Source organism: Eurosta solidaginis, chromosome 2, assembly GCF_040869045.1.
Source record: "Eurosta solidaginis isolate ZX-2024a chromosome 2, ASM4086904v1, whole genome shotgun sequence".
Classification (NCBI taxonomy): domain Eukaryota; kingdom Metazoa; phylum Arthropoda; class Insecta; order Diptera; family Tephritidae; genus Eurosta; species Eurosta solidaginis.
Genome location: NC_090320.1, coordinates 21,081,825 through 21,103,045, shown reverse-complemented (window position 1 = coordinate 21,103,045; position 21,221 = coordinate 21,081,825). Strand labels below are relative to the sequence as shown.

At 34.7% G+C, this 21,221-nt stretch overlaps 1 protein-coding gene across 8 annotated transcripts in view; it reads left to right on the top strand.

The window, feature by feature from the left end:
* tio (tiptop) overlaps positions 1-21,221 on the top strand; it is a 502,506-nt gene that overhangs the window by 191,062 nt on the left and 290,223 nt on the right. For all 8 annotated transcript variants that reach the window (XR_010949343.1, XR_010949348.1, XR_010949344.1 and 5 more), the window contains one exon: positions 369-4,137. Coding sequence is in view for 1 of the 8 variants with exons in the window: in XM_067764613.1 (XP_067620714.1) it covers positions 369-4,098 (3,730 nt within the window). In the remaining 7 variants the exon portion in view is untranslated. The remainder of the gene's footprint in view (positions 1-368; positions 4,138-21,221) is intronic.

Here is a 21,221-nt window from a genome sequence, read left to right as displayed (position 1 = left end):
AAGCTCTCAGCAACAGCTTCCATTTGATACCCATATTGTACAAACACATCCCAGGATTACCCAGTCCACGTTTTTATCTCAAAACCCTAGCCAGAACGGGATAAAAAGTATCCTATGTCCGTTCCCTGGTCCTAAGCTACCTCTCCACCAATTTTCAGCCAAATCGGTTCATCCGTTCTTGAGTTATGCGTAGTGTAACTAACACCACTTTCTTTTATATATATAGATAATAATAGTAACTAAAATTTTTGGTCCACATGGATCGGCCAGTTCAACCTAACCTAACCTAACTTAAATTTTTTAATTGGTTATATATGCAAAATCACAATCAAACTAAAGAAGCCTCATTTCCCCTCATCTCATTTCAGTGAGTTGACCAGCCCGCGTTGTCAATCACGCGAATCAAACATCTCAACTGCAGCGCTGGATACGCGATGTCCTTCGAATGGCTCACATTGCTCTGGTGGTCAAGAAAGATCTGCAACACCCGCAAACACATCACACCCAAGTACACCACCATCAGGGCTACCACTACCCGCAACGCTAGCACCAGCTGCCGCAGCAGCACTACTACCACCACAATCTGCTGCCATGGCGGCATATTTTAATGCAGCAGCCGCAGCTGCACAACAAAATCATTTATTATTAACAAATCCACTGGCAGCTGCGGCCTCATTGGTACAGCAGGCAACACAAGGGCATTCGGCAACAACAAATCAACTACCAACAACACCAGCAACACTTGTAGCCGAGATCACAGCTGATGAGCCAGTGTTGGACTTTAGCACCAAACACCGAGACGAATCTGAGCGTGAAAGTGAAGACGATGAAGAAGTGGACGAAGGTGATAATGGTGATTTGAATAATGCCAGAACTGCTGATGCAAATAGTCCGCTTGATTTATCTGTGGGACGTAAACGTGAATCTACTGAAGAGCAGGAACAAACGCATATGCCAATGCGAAAAACGTTACGCACTACTATGCCGCACAACAACAACAACAACTATAAAACGTTACCACCTGCTGCTGCTGCTGCTGCTGCAGCGGCGGCCGCTGCAAGAAATTGGGTGCCAACAATCAATCCATATCTGGCCGCTGTTGCGGCTGCGAGTTTATCACCACCAAAATCACCACTCTCGCCACTCGAATGGAGTGGAAAACACAAACTTATGCCAAATGAAGCTACCAAAGCATTAGAGAAAATGACTGAAATGACAAGACTTGGTTCGGCTACAGACAGTGCCGAGCTGCCACAGCACAGACAGGGGAATGCGTGCAATACTCACGCTGGTGGTGGAGCAAGTGGCAACGGTGGACGACATAGCGCATGGCAATCACATTGGCTAAACAAGGGTGCCGACGCTGTGCGTGATGTCTTCAAATGTGTTTGGTGTAAACAAAGTTTTCCCACATTGGCTACATTAACTACGCACATGAAGGAGACACAACATTGTGGTGTCAGCATGCCGCCAACGGGTGCTAATAATATGTCAAGCTATAATAGCAGTGCTGGCGGTCTTGGTAGTAGCTGGGGTGACGGCGGCAGCAATAGCAATCAGACAACTCAATCGATGACACATCACTTACGTCACTCGTCCGCAGCAGCAGCTGGTTCACCAATAGTTCCGACAGGAGACACCTCACCTGCTACAGCCAACACAGCGAACAGCGCAGCAACGTTAACCACGAGCAATAAATCTGATCTCAATTTGTTAATCAAAGAAACGATGCCATTGCCACGCAAACTTGTACGCGGTCAAGATGTTTGGCTTGGCAAAGGTGCTGAACAGACACGCGAAATACTGAAATGCATGTGGTGTGGACAAAGTTTTCGTTCATTAGCCGAAATGACATCACACATGCAGGAGACGCAACACTACACCAACATAATATCCCAAGAGCAGATCATTTCATGGAAGTCGACAGATGATAAAAACTCCAATAGTGGCGGAGGCGGCGGTAGCGCAAACCTGACGGGCACAACGTCAACATCACCTGTCGTGACATCGCCACAATCTGGCGCTGGTACTTTTCTACCTACTAGTCCCAGCAACAACTCATCCGCATCGGCTACTGTTAGTGCAGTGCTAACATGCAAGGTGTGCGATCAGGCTTTTCCAACGCTAAAAGAGCTTAGCAATCATATGATCAAAAATTCGCACTACACAGAGCACATGATGCGTTCTAGTGGTGGTGGCGGTAGTGGGGTGGGAGAGCAGCTTGCACCGAGCCCAACAAGTCATGCAACAACAGCCGCACGACGCGGACGCCAAATGCGTGAAAAACGTAAAAAATCGCTGCCTGTGCGTAAACTTCTGGAATTGGAACGCGATTACAAAAATAGTTTGGATGGAGCGTTGAAGCCATTGCATGATTTCGCCATATCCACGAAGATCACTTGCGAAAGATGTGGTGAGAAGGTGGAGACTGCATTATTTGTCGAACATCTTCGCAAGTGTATAGGCGGAAATTTGTTTGACCGCTTGCCACGCAATCAAAGTAGCAGCGGCAATAGTGGTGGCGGCGAAGCTTTAAGACCAACATTGAATACGATGCACGCTTTTGAAAACATGAGCAGTCCACATACGCCAACAAATCGTAATGATGAATGCAAAACCGCCGTTAGTAATAAATCGAATGCATCGACGAGGCCAGAAATACTATGTCCGCTACCGAAGGAAGGTGAAAAGTCAAATAACTCGACACCGTCTGTGCTCAATGCGCTCGAGCAATTGATCGAGAAAAGTTTCGATACACGTACACGCAGCGGTAACTCTTATTCGAGCAATGGTAATGGCAGTCAGCGTAGCACACCACTCGGTTCGAGTATACTGAAACGGCTCGGCATAGATGATGCCATAGATTATACGAAACCGCTCATAGAACCACAAGTAATGCATTATATGCGCCCTTACACTGGTTACTCAGCGCGCGATTGTAGCGCTAGCGAATCGAGCTCGGTTTCTGAACGTTGCAACAGTCGCATTGAATCATTTACCCCAGAACGTATGAGCGCTGAAGGCGTACGTCAAGCGTCGACACCACGTCAAACACCAGAAGAGCGTTTGAATACCGTAGAAGCGCAAGTAACCGATAAAGAAGCAGACAATGAAGATCTGCAAGAGCGAAATTCTGATAATGAGCTTTTGAACATCAAATCAGAGCCCATGGATTCGCCTAACGAACCTCAAGAGCTAACATCAAACGATAACTCAACCGCTGCATTGTGTGAACCATCACAGAAGATTTCCGTAAAAAAGGAATTCAATATGATTAATAATACAGAAGATGACGAACGTCTATCCAACGACTCGTTACAGTATAAGTCACAAACGCAAAGTGCTTGCTCAGGCGCTGCCAGCCCTAGCGCCAGTGAACGCTCAATCACACCTAAGTCCACAATTTCCTCTAGCGCCGCGGATAATAGATATGCAGCAGCAACAGCCGCTGCAACTGGCAGTAGCCTCACAGCACTCTCTTCGATGTTTGACAATTTGAATAATATGAGCTCCGGGTTGTCCAATACACAATTGCAAGCGGCCAACGAAAACTTGTTGACTGTTATGGAATCCAATAACAATAACAACAACAACAATACGAATAAAAAAGGAAAAGCTAATCCTTTGGCGGCTTTGGAAAAGCTTTGTGAAAAAACAGATAAACCAACATTTAAAGCACGCAGCTCTTCCAATGGCATCAATCATAATAATCAGCTCTCTGGCAATATGATGGCTTTCAGTTGGGCCTGCAATGATTCTGTGCAAGCAGCGCCCAATGCATCTGAGCCTGCAATGATCAAGTGTACACAATGTGATGCCGTCTTTGGTACCAAAGGTGCTTATCGCCACCATTTCTCGAAGGTTCATTACATCAAAGACGATAGTGAGGTTGGACAAACATTAACCAGCACCATAAAATCACCGCTAATGGCAAGTTCACCAAAGTCTGCAGCTACATCACCGAAAAGTGCTTCCAAGAGTCCAGTTGGTGTTGGTAGTATGTCGGCGCCAATCATCAATCCCTATAGCGAGAGCTCACAATCAAAGTTCCTTAAATATACCGAGTTGGCAAAGCAGTTGTCATCAAAGAATGCTTAAGTGGGTCTGGGTATGATTGAAAATATAAGTAAAAAGTTGGTAAGTTAAGATAAGTAAGTTATGATAAGTAGATAGACAGTTTTTTTTTCATAAAGACCTATAGAAACCCAGTCCATATCTTAAAGCATAAAGCACAAGAATATATCCTAGAAGATTACGTACTTGATCGAAAAGAGGCAGATATAACAAATTTGTTCACATCAAATATTAATCCTTACTCAGCATTTGAACACAAAAATTAAAAGAAAAAAAATATTTTGTATTGACCAAAAACTTGGGGTCTCTTAAAAAATGTTAGGTCTCAAATCCGTCATTTAATATCTTTTTCTTCAGATTTCTCTTAAGGCACCATCGGTTTAAATCGTTATCCGTACCTTTGTTCGAAAGTGATAAATTCATTCATACAAGGGTTTAAAACCGAGATTCTCCTTTTCCAGGGTGATATTTAATAGCGGTTCATAGTGCTCTGCGCCATCTATATGACAGTATGTACGATCTTTGCAACCTGCCCTCAAATCCAGCTTTCGATAACCCTTTTGGTCTTTTTGGTGTAGACCTCTGGCCTTTCAATAAAGAGGTTGGTTATTGATCCTGTTTGTAGAAAGTTTGTATAGTGGTGACCTATTATAAGTTGCGATGTTTTAAATTTGTTCAATCAGAATGTTTGAATACCGTCTTGCCTTGAGGGACTTCCAGTTGTGTGTGTGTTTCCCAACGCTTATCCCACATCTTCTTCATTTAAAGTTATGTTACCTATTTCGCTTAAGTTTTCCGTTGTTCTACCTTCTTTGCAAATCCACGAGTAGCCGGTATCCAACGATCATATGGACCGCTAATAAGCTTCGACTGGATGAATATTTGTTGGCTCGATATTTTCTTTATTAAATTGGTCTTAGTAGTGGATCCGTCCTAAAAACTCTAGGAGAGTGCTCTGGCACTCAATTTTTAGAGCTTTCGTGCTTTCACTTTCAGTAGGAATAACATTTACGGGGGCTACAACTTGGTTTAATTCCTCCGTGTACATATCTTCGATCATTCTATTAACTGTTTGGTAGACTTATTTTCTTGTGTCTTGATAGCTTCAGTCCTCGTGAGTAATTCATTCGTCGCTTCTTGTTTTAGTTCGTTCAGCCGCCTTATAAAAATGTATTTCGTTTTTACAATTGCACTTCGTTGATCGCAAATTTTTAATTTTATTTTGTTTCAATTTATTTTATTTTATTTTTACTTTATTTTGTTTTACTTTGATTTATTTTACTTTATTTTATTTTGTTTTATTTTATTTTGTTTTATTCAATTTTATTTGATTTTATTTCATTCCATTTTAATTTATTTTATTTCATTATATTTTATTTTTTTTTTTTTTTGATTTAATTTAATTTTATTGTATTTTGATTTATTCAATTTTGTTTGATTTTATTTCATTCCATTTTAATTTACTTTATTTCATTATATTTTATTTTATTTTGTTTGATTTAATTTTATTTAATTTTATTTGATTTTGTTTATATTCAATTTTATTTTCTTTGATTTTGTTTCATTTCATTTTAATTTACTTTATTTTATTTTGTTTGATTTAATTTAATTTTATTTCATTTCATACTATTTTATTTTATAAAATTTTTTTTATTAAATTTTATTCGAATTTATTTTTAATCAATTTTTTTTTTTCGTTTCATTCCATTTTAATTTATTTTATTTTATTATATCATATTTTATTTTGTTTGATTTGATCTTATTCCATTTCATTTTATTTTATTTACTTTCATTTCATTTTATTTTATTTTATTTTATTTTTATTTCATTTTATTTTATTCTATTTTATTTCATTTCATTTTATTCTGTTTTATTTTATTTTATTCTATTTTATTTTATTTTATTTTATTCTATTCTATTTTATTTTATTTTGTCTTTTTTCAATTTAGCTTAGTTTTGTTTTAAGAAGAGCCGACGGCAAAATCTGGCTTCTTCCACCATTGAGAAATACCTGTGTATGTATTAAGTCACACATACATATTTGCATATCGAACTGAACAATTAAGATTTTAAAGCACAAATCTACTGCAAGAAGGCCCTAAATTTGCCTAAAAATCAAACGTAAGAAATTAATTTGCTTTCGAATTAAATTGCAAATCCCAAACAATCACCCACACACGTGCACATACATACATACATACCAGCCACGCACACTTTAACAATAGGCAAGGTCGCAAAATTATAATACCAACCAATACTAATTGATAGCTGCCAAATGTTGGAGAAATTGTTAATTAAACAAACTACTCAATTCATAATTTATGTGTGCTCAATTTGCTCTTTTAACTGACAAATTACTATTCTGAGATGACTATAACCTCTCTGACAATGGCTTATTCTCTACAAATCTTGTTAAATAAAATTGTGCTCTTTTAAATTTCACCATGCTTACGTACTCTTAGTTTACTATTTCATTTTTGCTACTCTTTACAATTAGTAAGCCGTTCTCTTGCTTTAAACAAAGAGTGTAATAAACTTTTTGTTTTGTATAAATAAAATCTACCTCTCACGCGCACGTTATTGAAAATTGTATACAAAATAAACAAATAAACAAAAAATACATACATTGATATTGAGAGCGATACAAACTTTTGACATCTCTTTCCATCAGCTGCATGCGTTGTAAACCATTAAACAGACAGCATTCCATCACCTTCACACATTGCATTTTTGTGCCATTTGTCTTGCTTGCCGGGCGCATACGTGGTGCGGGATGGCCCATAGTTAGTGCATCAAAATTCAATTAATGTGCACCGCCACTGTTGGCTCAATGCCAGCATACACCGCCACATAAACAACACATACACAAACTACCGCACACATCCATATGTACATACAAAGCACCTACTGTTTGTTTGACTGCATCAACATCTCAACTGCCTGCTCGTGTGCGCTTTGTCGGAGCTTGATGAAATGTTGTCTGTCAAGTTTGCCCCCTGAAAAGCTGAATGTGCAAGTGAGATGTCAATATGAAATAGGGATAGATGAATGTCAGCCATTACTGTCACACTTGTTAACAATCAAAAAAACTTTCGTTGGCACAAATGATGGTGTTTTGTTTTTATTTATTTCTAAATTTGTATTATGAGGCGGGGTAAAATTGTGAGCCCTTGAAAAACCAGTATTTTTTAGCGTTGCTTTTGAGTGCAATCGCGGAGTGAAATGTTTTGAGTGTAGTAAAAATTATAGTGCAGCACGGGGAAACGCGCAGGCTAACATTGAGTATTGTTTTGTTTTTCTACTCATGAGATGTTTTGGAGCATAATGCGTGTTTAGTTGAAATTCGCAATGGCATTCGTTGAGTAAACATTGATATGGGAGATAACGTTTTGACAACCATGCAATGAGTATTTATTTAATTGCAAATATTTGAGTATTTAAGAAAAGCCCGATATTTGAAAAGTCTTTAGGATTGTGAATTAGCTTAGCTCAGAGATATTTTCTGACGAATTTGATCTATCGAGTTTATATTATTCAAAAAATAGAAACTTTCAAATAGAAAAACTATCGCCAGATTCTCCCTTTTACAGTAATATGAGTTAGTTTTTACTCGAAATTCAGAAATATAATTGTAAGTTGCCAAAAATCTACAACATCGGACAGAAAACTAGCTTCTTTATTCAATTTTCGATATCGCAAAAAGACATTTCTTTGAATTTTGTAACCGAAACACTATGCAAACTAGTCGCAAAAGCGTTTTCGGAAAAATTCGAATATTCGAAAAAGCCTTACGAAATTTTCGAAGTTTTAATTTGGAGTTCTCTGAAATTTTTTATCAGTTCGCCGCAGCAGGTCAATCAATTTAAGTGCAACGAAGTACAAGTAATATGTCTTTCGAAATTCAGAATGAGGTTTTAGACTTTTCTAAATACAAAATATGAACTTTTTTATATGGAGAAAAGTCTGAAACACCCTGCGGAGAAAAATTTGTCAAAAATCAGTACGAATGTCGTGATACATATTACTTTCAGATGCTTAGACAAAAATTTATTGGTATACTGCGTGCTCAAACAAAAAAAAACATCAGAAAAGTAAAGAAAAAATAAAAAATTTCGTAAAATTTTTTCGAATATTCGAATTTTTCGAAAATGTTTTTTAATTAGCTAACTATGCAAATAAAAATTTCGATCGTTTCATGAAATTTCCGATTTTTTCGAAAACATTTTTGAGACGGGATACATAATTAAAATTCGAAATCAATGCGAATTTCGAAATACCTGTATCTGTATTTCGTTAGGCTAAAATTTATTGGTATACAAAACTGCGTACTCCAAAAGCATTCGGAGACCACCAAAAAAAAGTTCGAAAATATCGTAAAACTTTTGCGAATATTCGAATTTTTTCGAAAACGTTTTTGAATTTGGTTTACACAGTTCTGAAAACACAAAAATGGTGCGATTATTTTAAAAAAGCGTGGTTAATAGCCATAAAGGCTTACATAAAGTGGAGGAGGTTGGACAGTAAAGTAGGAGGCCTATTCGGCCAAAAATTTAAATTCAGCTATAATTTCCAGCTACTTGATCAGCGCAAATGCTTCCAAGTGAATTTTCGTGGCAGCAGAAAATGTGCCCCATAGGCATGCAGAATGTTTTCTGGTTAGGTTATCTTCTGACAAAGCATACTCGATGATCGGGATTTCCAATATGACTTCGTCAACAATCTCTACAACTGTGAATTGTGTGGAACCTTGGTTGTATTAACCAGTGGCCGTACGCAATCTCACTCCGTGTAACGGGTTTACTATCCTGCTGACCAAATCAGGTCGGATTATAGTATGAAATGCGCCAGTATCTACAGTCAGTAAAGGCTTCTTTACATTCAAATATTCTCCAACCGTAAGAATGCTCGACTTTCTTCCGATTCGCGGAACAGATATAATGAGGCATTAAATAGCTGGAGCATGTTCTCGCTTTTTGAATCTGGCTCACTCTACCTCATATTATTCAGAATTGCGCTTAAGAACATCCCATTGAAACCATTAGGGCCGATGCCGCATTGAAGTGCATTATGACCTTGCCTCCCGCACCTGAAGCATTTGATTTTTCTGTCACTCCGCTGTAGCGATCTCATAAGTGCTTTCATTAGTATGTTCACCCAGTATGGCCTTTCTGCTTCCACACCTCGCGCTTTGAACGCTGGCTTACACAAAAGCGAGACTTCCTGAGTCCGTGCATGTGATACCGTGTCAGATAATGTGGGTTTTGGATTTGTGTATGCAGCTCGTTTTGTTTCGGCACTCCAAATTCCATTTGTGAAGGTTTAAGTTTTAACTTTTTAAATTTTTTCCACAGGTGTTGTTGTTGTAGCAGTATTCCACAGCTGCGCTCGAATTTGCAAGCTGAGTCAATCTCTCTATGTCTGCCGCGAACTCTTGCAATGTTTCATAAGCCATCTGGAACAATTCAGCAACTCCATTTACTATATCTACTTTCTATGCACACTTCCGTAACGTCTTTCCACTGAGGACATCATTGATTCATAACTCTGATTAATACGCTGGATTCTGGGTCTCTATCTTCTCCTTCATTTTAATAGCTGACTATTCCACATAAAGACGAAAACTCTGTTCTTCAACGTGAATTTTTTTCGATTCCATAGCTTGCCGTAGTCGTGATTGTAGTTCGTATTTATTGCAGGTAGTATTCAATCCGCTGGCTTCCAACACCTTTTTCAGCCGCTGGATCATCAATTCATTTAACTTTGTCATGCTCTCGTTACGTCTGAAGTCTTCCGATTTTATTCAACAACAACTCTTATGACGCCAATTGTAATGAAGGTCAAGAAAACCTCTTTAACTCTGCGCCCTCTTTTATTGTTAGAATAACTGCACCGTCTGTATATAAAATTATCTTTATATAAAGCTCTACTCTGGTGGGAAAAGTATTAGTATGGTAGAAGTTGGCCTCGCTGCGCCCGAGAAACCAGGTAGAAAATCCCTTGGTGTTACCAACTGTCGCCAGCAGAGCGAAGAAGCGACTGACGGGCGGTAACCGTTTAAAGGGTTAATTCCCAACCAAGTAAATAAGTAAGTAACTCGGGTAGTACGACTTCACAATTGAAATTATTTACGTACTACACTTACAACGTTTTAAAATTAAATTGATTCCCTATCACTTGTACCGTTTTTATACTCTAAGTTGCCTATTTCTCCCAGAGTCTAGACTTTTCGCGAACAACTTTCTCGACTATTTGCATATTTAGATACTTCTCTCATTTGCTGCGCTCTTTGTTGCGATGTACATGGATGTGTAATGATGTCTACGCTCTTAGCTGCTGTGTTCATATTGTGCGTAGCTATTTGTTATTGTACAGCATTTATTTACTAGCGGCATAGTGATGTATCGGAATTGCTAATAGTCGGTACAATAGGGGGACTCATGAAAGCATATAAACTTATAAGGTGTAAAATTATATCCATTTACACACGCTGTTATATGAACGCACCTAGTAATACTCTTGATAAACTTGATTGTTTGTCAGCTGTATTATTGCCAAAGAAAATTTTTTTGATTGTTATACTAATTAAAAAATGCCAAGATTAATTGAAAAATCAAAATTAAAACGCCTTTACTTGTTGATGTTGGAGATTTCTGATGAAAATGCCTGCTGTAATGTCTGCAAGGTTGCATTCCTTTGAGTTTACCGCGTTTACACAACCAAATGTGCGCGTAAATTTATACAAATTGTGTAAATGATTTTTCATACAAAATTTGACAGCTCGTTTACGCACTAGATAAATTTATATGTTTACGCACTTTATAAGGCATTTATACGGTTACATGAGTCCCCCTAATATATAAATCAAAAGGGAAGCTGAAACCTAAGAATTCGAACAAAGTGTAGCTATTTCAACAATTCATATAACGAAATATCTTGTCTATGTTTTGTCAACATATGTTAATAAGTTTCAGAATAGAACTTAAAAAAGAAGCACAGAACTTAAGCGTAAATAAAATGTGAGTCAGTCAAATTCATAAATTTTTACCAAATACATACTGTTTTCAGAGTAGTAAATCACCATATCTCGGCTGCATTTTTCTAAAACACTTTGTCGCAGAATATTTTTCAAAAACACGCTACCTCAGAATTTCATTGAATTTATGTAGTAAAGAAGAACATTCTTCCAACAAATTCTGAAGTAGAACGATTCTCAAAAGTTTTCTGAGGTAGGATGTTTTCGAAATCGCCGATTAGAGAGAGTGATGTTCCGTACCACTCAGCATTCGATATATAATATACTTTGCAAACGTCCAGACTATCTAACTTAAGTATAATTTTACATTTATTAGCTAGATCTATTAAAATTTATAATTAACCAAATCAAATTATAAAAAGTCATGCCCACAGATATATGGAACAAATTTTAAAGATGTTGAAAACATAATGAAAAATTATCTGCTTCTTAGCTAAAAAAGAATACAAAAAAATACCAAAATCTAATAACCGCGTATACGTAAACATTTGAAATTAACCTCATTTTAAATTAAGTATTTTTTTCTCTCAAAATTAGACGTTATAAAGCTATTAATGAAAAGAAATTACACGCAAACATATCCGTACCAACAGTAAAGTCGGGTACCCGTACGTTCACGTAACATTTTTTTATTTTTGTTGATTATTTGTTATAAAACAGTTATATACACATAAGTGAAGCTAATTTAAGCGCGTATGCAATACTCGTGAGAGACAAAGCGTACATTGGGCCAGTTTGGACTAAGTATGAGATAAAAACGAAAATACAGAAAAATTGCACGAAAATAAAATTCGAATGTTACAAAGAATGAACTATACTTTTGAACATATTCAAATGCCAAATTTACTGTTAAATGGTAACAACTTTGCATTGTAATGATACAGTGTATATTGATATAAAAATATCACAAAAAAACATTAGATGCAATATATCGAAGAAAAAACAATAGGATAAAAATGTATAGAACAAGCAAGATAAAACATCAAAAACCACAGGTTCACAAAAATATTTGGATTAGAATAAGATAGGAAGTAAAAGTCAGTTTCACAGTTGGCTGAAATCGAAATAGACACGTGACTGGTGCCATTCAAATTGATTTCCACAATCAGGAATATGCAATGGAAACTAAATATTTGATTTACCCGGAAATTTACAATTTCAACTACATTTTTAAATCAGCGGAAGCATTGAAAATCTAAAGTCAATGATCAAGTTCCGTTGAACGCGCCTAAAAATATTCCACACAGTTTTGATTAAAAACTTAAAGTATATATGTATATATCTAATTGTAATAGCAACAAAAACGCAATACTTACAGTTAAATTACAAAGCGTGCAGCGGAACATTTATATGACTTAGTGCATAGAGGCATATGCCTTTATATCAGTATGAATGTAGGAGATTTCGAGTTCAAAACTCAGCTCCCGAAAAAACAAGCTGATGAAGAAATGATATTCAAAATCATGTTCTACACCTTTTCTAGTTTAAGTTCAGAAATTTACAATTGATATTCAGAAAATTACAATTCAAGTTCAGAATTTCGAATTTACATTCAGAAATTTACAATTCAAGTTCAGAAATTTACAATTCATATTCAGAATTTCCAATTCAAGTTCAGAAAATTACAATTCAAGTTCAGAAATTCCAATTCAAGTTCAGAAATTTCCAATTCATATTCAGAAAATTACAATTCAAGTTCAGAATTTTCAATTTAAGTTCAGAAAATTACAATTGATATTCAGAAAATTACAATTCAAGTTCAGAATTTCCAATTTAAATTCAGAAATTTAAAATTCAAGTTCAGAGATATCCATTTTAAGTTCAGAAAATCACAATTAATGTTCCCAATTTAAGTTCAGAAAATTAAAATTCAAGTTCAGAAATTTACAATTCATATTCAGAATTTTCTATTCAAGTTCAGAAAATTACAATTCAAGTTCAGAAATTTACAATTCAAGTACAGAAAATTGTTCAGGAATTTTTATTTCATCCAATGGAAATCTATGCATGCAAAATTGTTTAAACATATATGTTAATTTTATTGATTCGTACATAAATACATAGCTTCCTCTTCCGAAGAGCATGTGGCTTTTCCAAAATAAATATGTAAACAAAAAACCCTTCCATATGTATATCAGAAAAACCTCGCTACATTCCCAAACTCCGAATATTTTGCAACACCGAGTATAATCATTAGGGTCAATTCTAAGCAAGTTGGAAAATTTAAATGCAATAACTTTAAAAACGAGCACGCTTACAAAACTTCTTCAGTTTTATTAATTTGTAATAATTGTTTTACATAGAAACGTTGTAACATTGCATAGTACATAATAACAAAAAGAATGGACAATTGTAAATTTCTTGAATTGTAATTTTCTGAATTTAAATTAGAAAATCTGAATATGAATTGGAAATTTCTGAACTTGAATTGTAATTTTCTGAACTTGAATTGTAATTTTCTGAAATTGAATTGTAATTGTCTGAACTTGAATTGTAATTTTCTGAACTTAAATTGGAAATTCTGAACTTGAATTGTAATTTTCTGAATATGAATTGGAAATTTCTGAACTTGAATTGGAATTTCTGAACTTGAATTGTAATTTTCTGAACTTGAATTGGAAATTCTGAATATGAATTTTAAATTCTGAACTTGAATTGTAAATTTCTTAATTTAAATAATTCTGAATATGAAATGGAAATTCCTGAACTTGAATTGTAATTTTCTGAATATGAATTGTAAATTTCTGAACTTAAACTGGAAAAGGTGTAGTAACCAACGCCGTGCTCAAATTTTGTAATTTTTCACTAATATTAATTTAAAAAAAAGTGAATTTGAATGTTTGTGAGTAATAATTCCATTAAATGTAGCTCCACGCCGGCGGAGCGAGCCGCAGCTGATGACGGCTCCGATGCGCTCTGCGTGCTAGGCACAGCTAAGAGTAATAGTAATAATAAGAGAACTCAATTAGGAAATCAACCAGAAATAAATTAGAATAAATGAATGCTTTGCGTCGTGCTCCTTTTTAACTGTTCCTATAAATTGGCGGGACGAGACCTACATACATGTTTTATGTCAACTCCGAAAGGCATCTGCAAGGCATATGAATTTTCGCTGAGAAACTTTTCATGGAAGAAATGCGCTCGGAGTGATTGCCAGATCACTTTCGAGGAGCGACCATGATTAGAAAATTTGTTTCTATTTGAAAAATTTCTTTCTAAATTTTGATGTTACTTTGGCCGGGAGTTGAATCCAAGACCTTCGGTGTTGTAGGCGGAGCACGCTACCACCACACCACGGCTGCCGCCAGAAATCAGAAATAAATAAAATTTAATAAATTATATAAAATAAAAACAATGTACAGCAACAAACAGAAAAATAGCAGTGGCAATTCAAAAACGTTTTCGAAAAAATTCCAGAAAATTTCGAACTTTTTATATAAAGTTACTGATTTTTTTATAATTTTTTTTTATAGTATCTACGCAGTTTTATATCCCAAATCGTTTTTGTCTAGCAAAGTACAAGTTTCTGGTGTCTCAAAATTCGCATTGATTTTTGACAATTTTTTTTTTTCCAAAGTGTGTTTCAGATACTCCGCCATATAAACAAAATGAAAAAGGAAGAATTTAGTTGACGAAATTTGATAACAGTTGCCACTACATTTTTTCTTCTCCCTGCTGTAGTTAAAATAAAAAAATATTTATATCAAGAATTTTCGCTCATTAGACACCAAAATCAAAAACAAAATTATTCAAGCAAACAAAATCAAGACAACAAATAATGCAACATATGTATACGAAAAAGTTACCTAATAAATATATGAAATAAAAAATAATATGCAATATAAATTGTGCTAAATGTTAATTATAGGACTTTGATTATTTAACAAAAACAAAAACATTTTAAATAAAAAGATAGCCCTCCTCAAAACCTATTCACGAAATAATTAAACAAACGAATTATGTACGCTCACGAAAAAAAATATTGGCACAAAGCCTTTTGGCTCTTTTGATCTAGTTTTGCTTAGGAAAAGTAGTTTAAGCTATTTTGTCATAAAAACATGGACAAATATGTAATAAAATCAGTATAGATTAAATTTAAGGATTTGACGCAAAATTCGAGAAAAATCGAGTTCGAAACACGAACTTTCATAAAATTTTTAAAATTTTCACTAAAAATGTTTAAGCATTTTCCAAGTAAGCAATGAGCTATAAAATTGAGTTTGAGTATAAGGCAGTGTTAATTTTAAACCCCTTAAAAAACTTACTGATTTTTGGCAACTTTTTTGTCTGAGTTTAGCAATTTGCTGCCTTATAAAAAAATTACGTTCAAAAGTTTGTGTGAAAGAAAATGCTAATAAAAAAATTCCAATAATCAGCAAATTTGTTTGGGGTATTAATATTAACGCTTTTTAAAATTTGAAAATTTGAAAATTTAAAACATTTTACTGAAGATTCGTGTTTTCAATTCGAATTTTCGCGACTTTTTTGCAAAATCTTGCACCTTAGTTTTATTGATTTTATAACATATTTGTACATATTTTCATAAAAAAAATAGCGAAAACAATTTTGTTTATGTGAAACTAGGTGAAAACTGCAAAAAGCCTTTGTTCCAATACTTTTTCCATGAGCGTGTGTATCAATAAATGTAAAACATAAATAAAGTACTTATTTATGTATTTAGTTGAATACAACCAGGAATAAACAAACATTAATATATAAAACTAGTGATTAGTACTATGCGTAATATATAATATTTAAGCACATACATACATATGAAAATATTGCAAATTTCAAATTTGTATTAAAATTAATTATGTTAAAATTATTATTTTTGTGATATTATTTTTAAATGAACTGAAAATAAGTTAAATTACTATGTAATTATTAACAAGTAAAATAATCAAAATTTTTCTTTGTCATGTATGTATGTATATAAATACAACTTTTTTTTTGTAGTGTGACATACTTTGTGTTGCTATAATTGTATATCGTTTAAAACCCTTTTATGCGCTTTTTCACAACAACAAAAAACCAATTAATGAGAACATACCTAAGTTGATACTGTATACATAAGTACATTGCATGTAAACGTAAAGAAATATCAGATTATGAATCACTAAATTAATTACAAAATAAAATTAGTCAACAAATAAAAATGGACATTTCAGATTTAAAAGCAGTTTTTTATTCGAATTAGTTTTACAGCAAGGTAAGTTTATGAATTAAGCTTTGTTGGCTTACTTTATTTTTTGTTTGTTTTATTTTCTTACTATTATTTTATTTTATATTATTTTATATTATTTTGTTTAATTTTTATTTAATTGATTTTTTTTAATTTTTTTTTTTTTTATTTGATTTTATTAAATTTATTTTATTTTATTTTTTTTATTTTATTTTATTTTATTTTACCTCTTTAATTAAATTTTATTTTTATTTTCTTTATTTTATTTTATTTTTTTCATCTTATTTTATTATATTAATTTTTATTTTGTTTTACTAAATTTTGTTTAATTTTTTTATTAAATCTCATTTTATTTTACACTTTTTTAATTTTAATTTTTTTTAATTACTTACTTAATTGGCGCTTAACCGTCTAAACGGTTAATCATTTTTTTAATTACATTTTATTTTTATCTAATTTTATTTTTATTTATTTTATTTTATGTTATTGTTTTTTATTTTATCTTATCTTATTTTATTTTATTTTATTTTATTTTTTATTTTATGTTATTTTATTTTATTTTGTTTTATTTTATTTTTTCATCTTATTTTATTTTATTGTTTTTTATTCTATTTTATTAGATTTTGTTTTGTTTTATTTTATTAAATTTAATTTTATTTCATATTTTATTTTGCTTTTTTAATTTAATTTTATTTTCTTATTTTAATTTATTTTTATTTATTTTATTTTATGTTATTTTTTTATTTTATTTTATTTTATTTTTTTTTATTTTACTTTACTATATTTAGTTTAATTAAATTTGTTTGTTTTATTTTATTTTAGTGCTTTTGTTTTAATTTAATGCTATTTTATGTTATTTGTTTTATACTTTTAATTTATTATTATTTTTTTAAATTTGTTTCTTCTTTATTTGCACTTTATTATTCCATATAAATCTAACCAAAAAATTTATAAAGATTTTACAACCAATAAAACTCTAAAAAGAAAACAATTTCATCTTAAACTTCGATACTTAGCCACGTGCTTTGTTTTTGTTTGTGTATCAGTATTAAAAGTAAAGTATTTGCCATCATACCTCTGTTTTTTTTATTTCCAACAAAACCGCAATGTACACAAGTCTCCGTGAACTTGCATGCATAAAAATGGCGTATATGCTCAAGTACACATATACATAGCCGACGTTTTTCTTTAGAGAATTTCGAGCTGCCAGTCATCATGAATAACGCTCGCACATTTTCCCAAAACATCCTGTGCCACATAGAAGGTTTTAAGGCAGGGCAAACTCTTGTTAATACGAAAACGGTGACCTCGTAACCGATGCCCAGAGGGTGCTTAGATTATGGAGAGAATGCTTATCTTGTGCTCCTAAATGAGAAGAGCGATGAACCCGCATGCATGCAGCAACTTCTATGCAAATATGGTCGAACGAGTGCATGCTTTACGATAGGGACAAATGTGTTGCTTGCTCAGTCTACTAGAAGGGAGATCGTATAAACTGCCACAACTATAAAGTGTTTTTTTAGTATAGCATATAAAGTCCTGTTAAGTAATATAAAGTCCTGTCAAGCGTATTGTGCGTTAGACGGAAGCCCGCCGTGAATTGTCAGATTTAACCTTATGCCGTATGTTCTGTTTACTCCAAACTAGAATAGAAGTGGAAAAGATGAGTTTGCTGGTGAATGAGAACAACAAAGTCGACGCATATGCGGTTTGGCAACCACGCCACTGTTTGCAGCCATTACTGGGAAATAGTTAAATTTGGTAACCAGCATTAACACAAACAACAACGCCATCTTTCAAATCCAGCGGGGAATCACTTTTGCCAATAAACACTACTTAGTAGACAATTGAAAAGTAAAGTCCTCTCTCAGCAAACGAAAATCATGCTCTACAAGGCACTTATTCTACCCGTTCTTCTATATGGTGCAGAATCAAGGAACATGACCACATCAGATGAGGCGGCTCTGTGAGTATTCGAGAGAAAAGTTCTTCGTAAGATTTATGGGCCTCTATGTTTCGGCGATGGTGAGTACCGAAACAGATATAATGTTGAGCCATACGAGCTTTATGCGAATTAAAACACCGCTGCTACGCTGGCTAGGTCATATGCGAATGAAGGATGTCGCTCCGGCCAAAAAAGTGTTCTTATCGGAAACCGCTTATGGAAGCAGAGGAAGTGGGCGACCCCAACTCCGCTAGAGGGACCAGCAGGAAAACGATTTAAATTCCCTTGACGCCAGTCAGTCCAACGAAAAAGCGACAGGTGCGCCTTATTGAACGGCTATAACCGTTTAAACGCTTAAGCGCCAATTAAGTAAGTAAAACCTTGCTTGAAATCCCTCAATATAATTACAGCAAAAGAAATATTTGGCGCAACTCTTCCCCGAAGAGATTTAGGCCGAGCTTCCCAATATAATTTAAAGAATATTTGGTTTTTTTTTTTTTATTTGCAATAGATAAAACAATTTTGTGACTTCACTAAGTTCCGCTTACTTTTGATCGCACCTTATGTAGCCTCATATGCATATTTCTTAAACGAGTAAATGGCGCTGGATGCGTAAACTTAATTTTTGTTTTTAATCAAGTTTTGAAGAAAGTTGAAAAAGCTTCGTTGTTTTTTATTTTGTTCTTCATTTCAAAACTCATAAAAAGGAAATTGGCATTTGGCAACAAAAATAGCTGTAAATGTGATAAAATATCTTCGTTTACACTGCGCCCTCTGTCACTGCGTCTTCTTAATGAGATACAAGAACATAAATTGTAGCAAGTGTCATGTTTCGCACATTACGCTTTTTTGATAAGCTTGAAACTCTCGTGTGGCAAGCAATAAACATATAAACATGCATATGTATGTGTGTTAGTGTGGGTCAATTCATACAAACCGATTATTTAAGAGCATATTTCAATTCAACAGAAGTTGTAATGCTTTCCAAAGTGTAGTCCGCCTACTGAATGTGTTTCTGGAAATGCCCAATCCAAAAATTTACTCCCTAAGTGATGCCGTTGAGGGAAAGCGGACAGGTTTGCCTGTTTTTCAGAGTTGGTTAACCCTACCCGAACTTGTTTTACAATGGAGGCCTTAAAACATATACCATGGGGCCCGTTGTTTCCTCAAGCGATCTTCTTCTTCTTCTTGTTGTAGCGATAAAGAAACTCCCGAAGATTTTGGGTAGTTAAGCGTGACTATCTCGGCAACGTTTTGACAACGTTGAGCCTTCTAAGTCATACAACCGCCTCCTTCCGTCGGCATGGGGTTACCACAACTTCCCCTGCTATATAAAAAGGATTCCCTAAGTATATATAAGACTGACAATTTGGTTGGAGAAGCTGGAAAATGCGCTGACAACCCCTTTAAAACGTTGCCTCCCAACTCCTAGAATCTCCATAGACTCAAATTTGTAACAGAACGATGGAGAAACATTTTTGTTCAAAAAAAACGCTCCAATAGATCACTGCATTATCTCCACGTATGTCCTCGACGTCGAGCTTCCCATCCAATTTGCGTTGTGCTTCTTTTTAATTTTTCCTACAACATGGCGGGACGTGACCTAAATGTTTTCTGGCGACTCCGAATGGCAGATAAGCATTCACTGAGAAACGAAACTTTTCATGGCAGAAATATATGCGGTGTAAGTGCCAAATCACTACAAAGGGGCGACCCCGCTAATATGTAATTGAAGCACCTTTTTACTTTGCGCAGGACCTGAATCCTGAACCTTCGCTGTGGTAAGCAGAGAACGCTGCCACCACAGCACCGCGGTCGCCGTAGCTTTCCTTCATTGCGTTTTGCAAATATGCGTAAAGAAGATCGTTACTCTTCTCGAGATTAAGTCTTTGTCTACTCTTTCTTTGATGGTAAGAAAATGTTGAAGACAATATGCGAAAGAGTCGAAACTTTTCTTCCTTTACCTTTTCACTTTACCTATCCTCTCGTTTTTTCTTCTATTTCACTTCCCATTCGCCTTTTTATCACTTTCTCTGATTTTTCTTCACCTTTTCCATTTATCTTAGTATTTACTCCTATTTTTTCTTACCACTTCTTTATTCTATCTGTCTTCACTGCCCCTTTTGTTGTTGTTGTTGTTGTTGTAGCAGTGCTTTGCCCCATCCAATAGGTGTGACCGATCACAAATTGTCATCAATATCCTCTAACTGCCCCTTTCGATTTACTTCTCTTCCATTACTTTTTCCCTTTCCCATGCCTTTGTCTTTTCCTTACCCAAAGAAGTGTCCTGGATTTCAAAGAATCATAGGAGAGACTTCGCCCAGGCCGGACCATACACCAATACTGGGTTCCCCGTCATAAAGGTATAGAATGTCAGTACTCGATGAATAGACGGTAGACGTCCCAATACATTTAGGAGAAATCCACGAAGCAGAAAAGGCGTAGACAGAAGAAGCTCGGATTTGCAAAATTTCTAAGAGCGTGTGCAAATCCTAAGACGCCAAACTCACATAGTTGCTCATATCTCTGAAGATAAAAAATTTTAGTCTCACGATGGTCATACTAACTGGACACTACCTTCTAGCGTCGTATGCATATAAATAAGGCCTGATAGTAATAGCAGATTAAGGAAGTGTGTGCTGCAGGTAGAAACGGTTGAGGACGTTCTGTGTTCGTGTCCCGCGCCCGCGAGGTCAAGACTCCAGCTAAAATGGACGGCAGAACTGCCAGGTCTCAGTGCCCAGGCAGCAATTAAGCTATGTAGGTCGAAGATCCTAGCCTAAATTCCTTTCCCTGCACCGTTTGCCTTCCACAACTTTATACATTTCACATCCCCTTCTTTTTCTCTTTCTCTTACGCTTTTACTTTTAATTTTAACTTTACCTTAACCTTAATCCTTACTTTTACCTTTACCTTTACCTTTACCTTTACCTTTACCTTTACCTTTACCTTTACTTTTACCTTTACCTTTACCTTTACCTTTACTT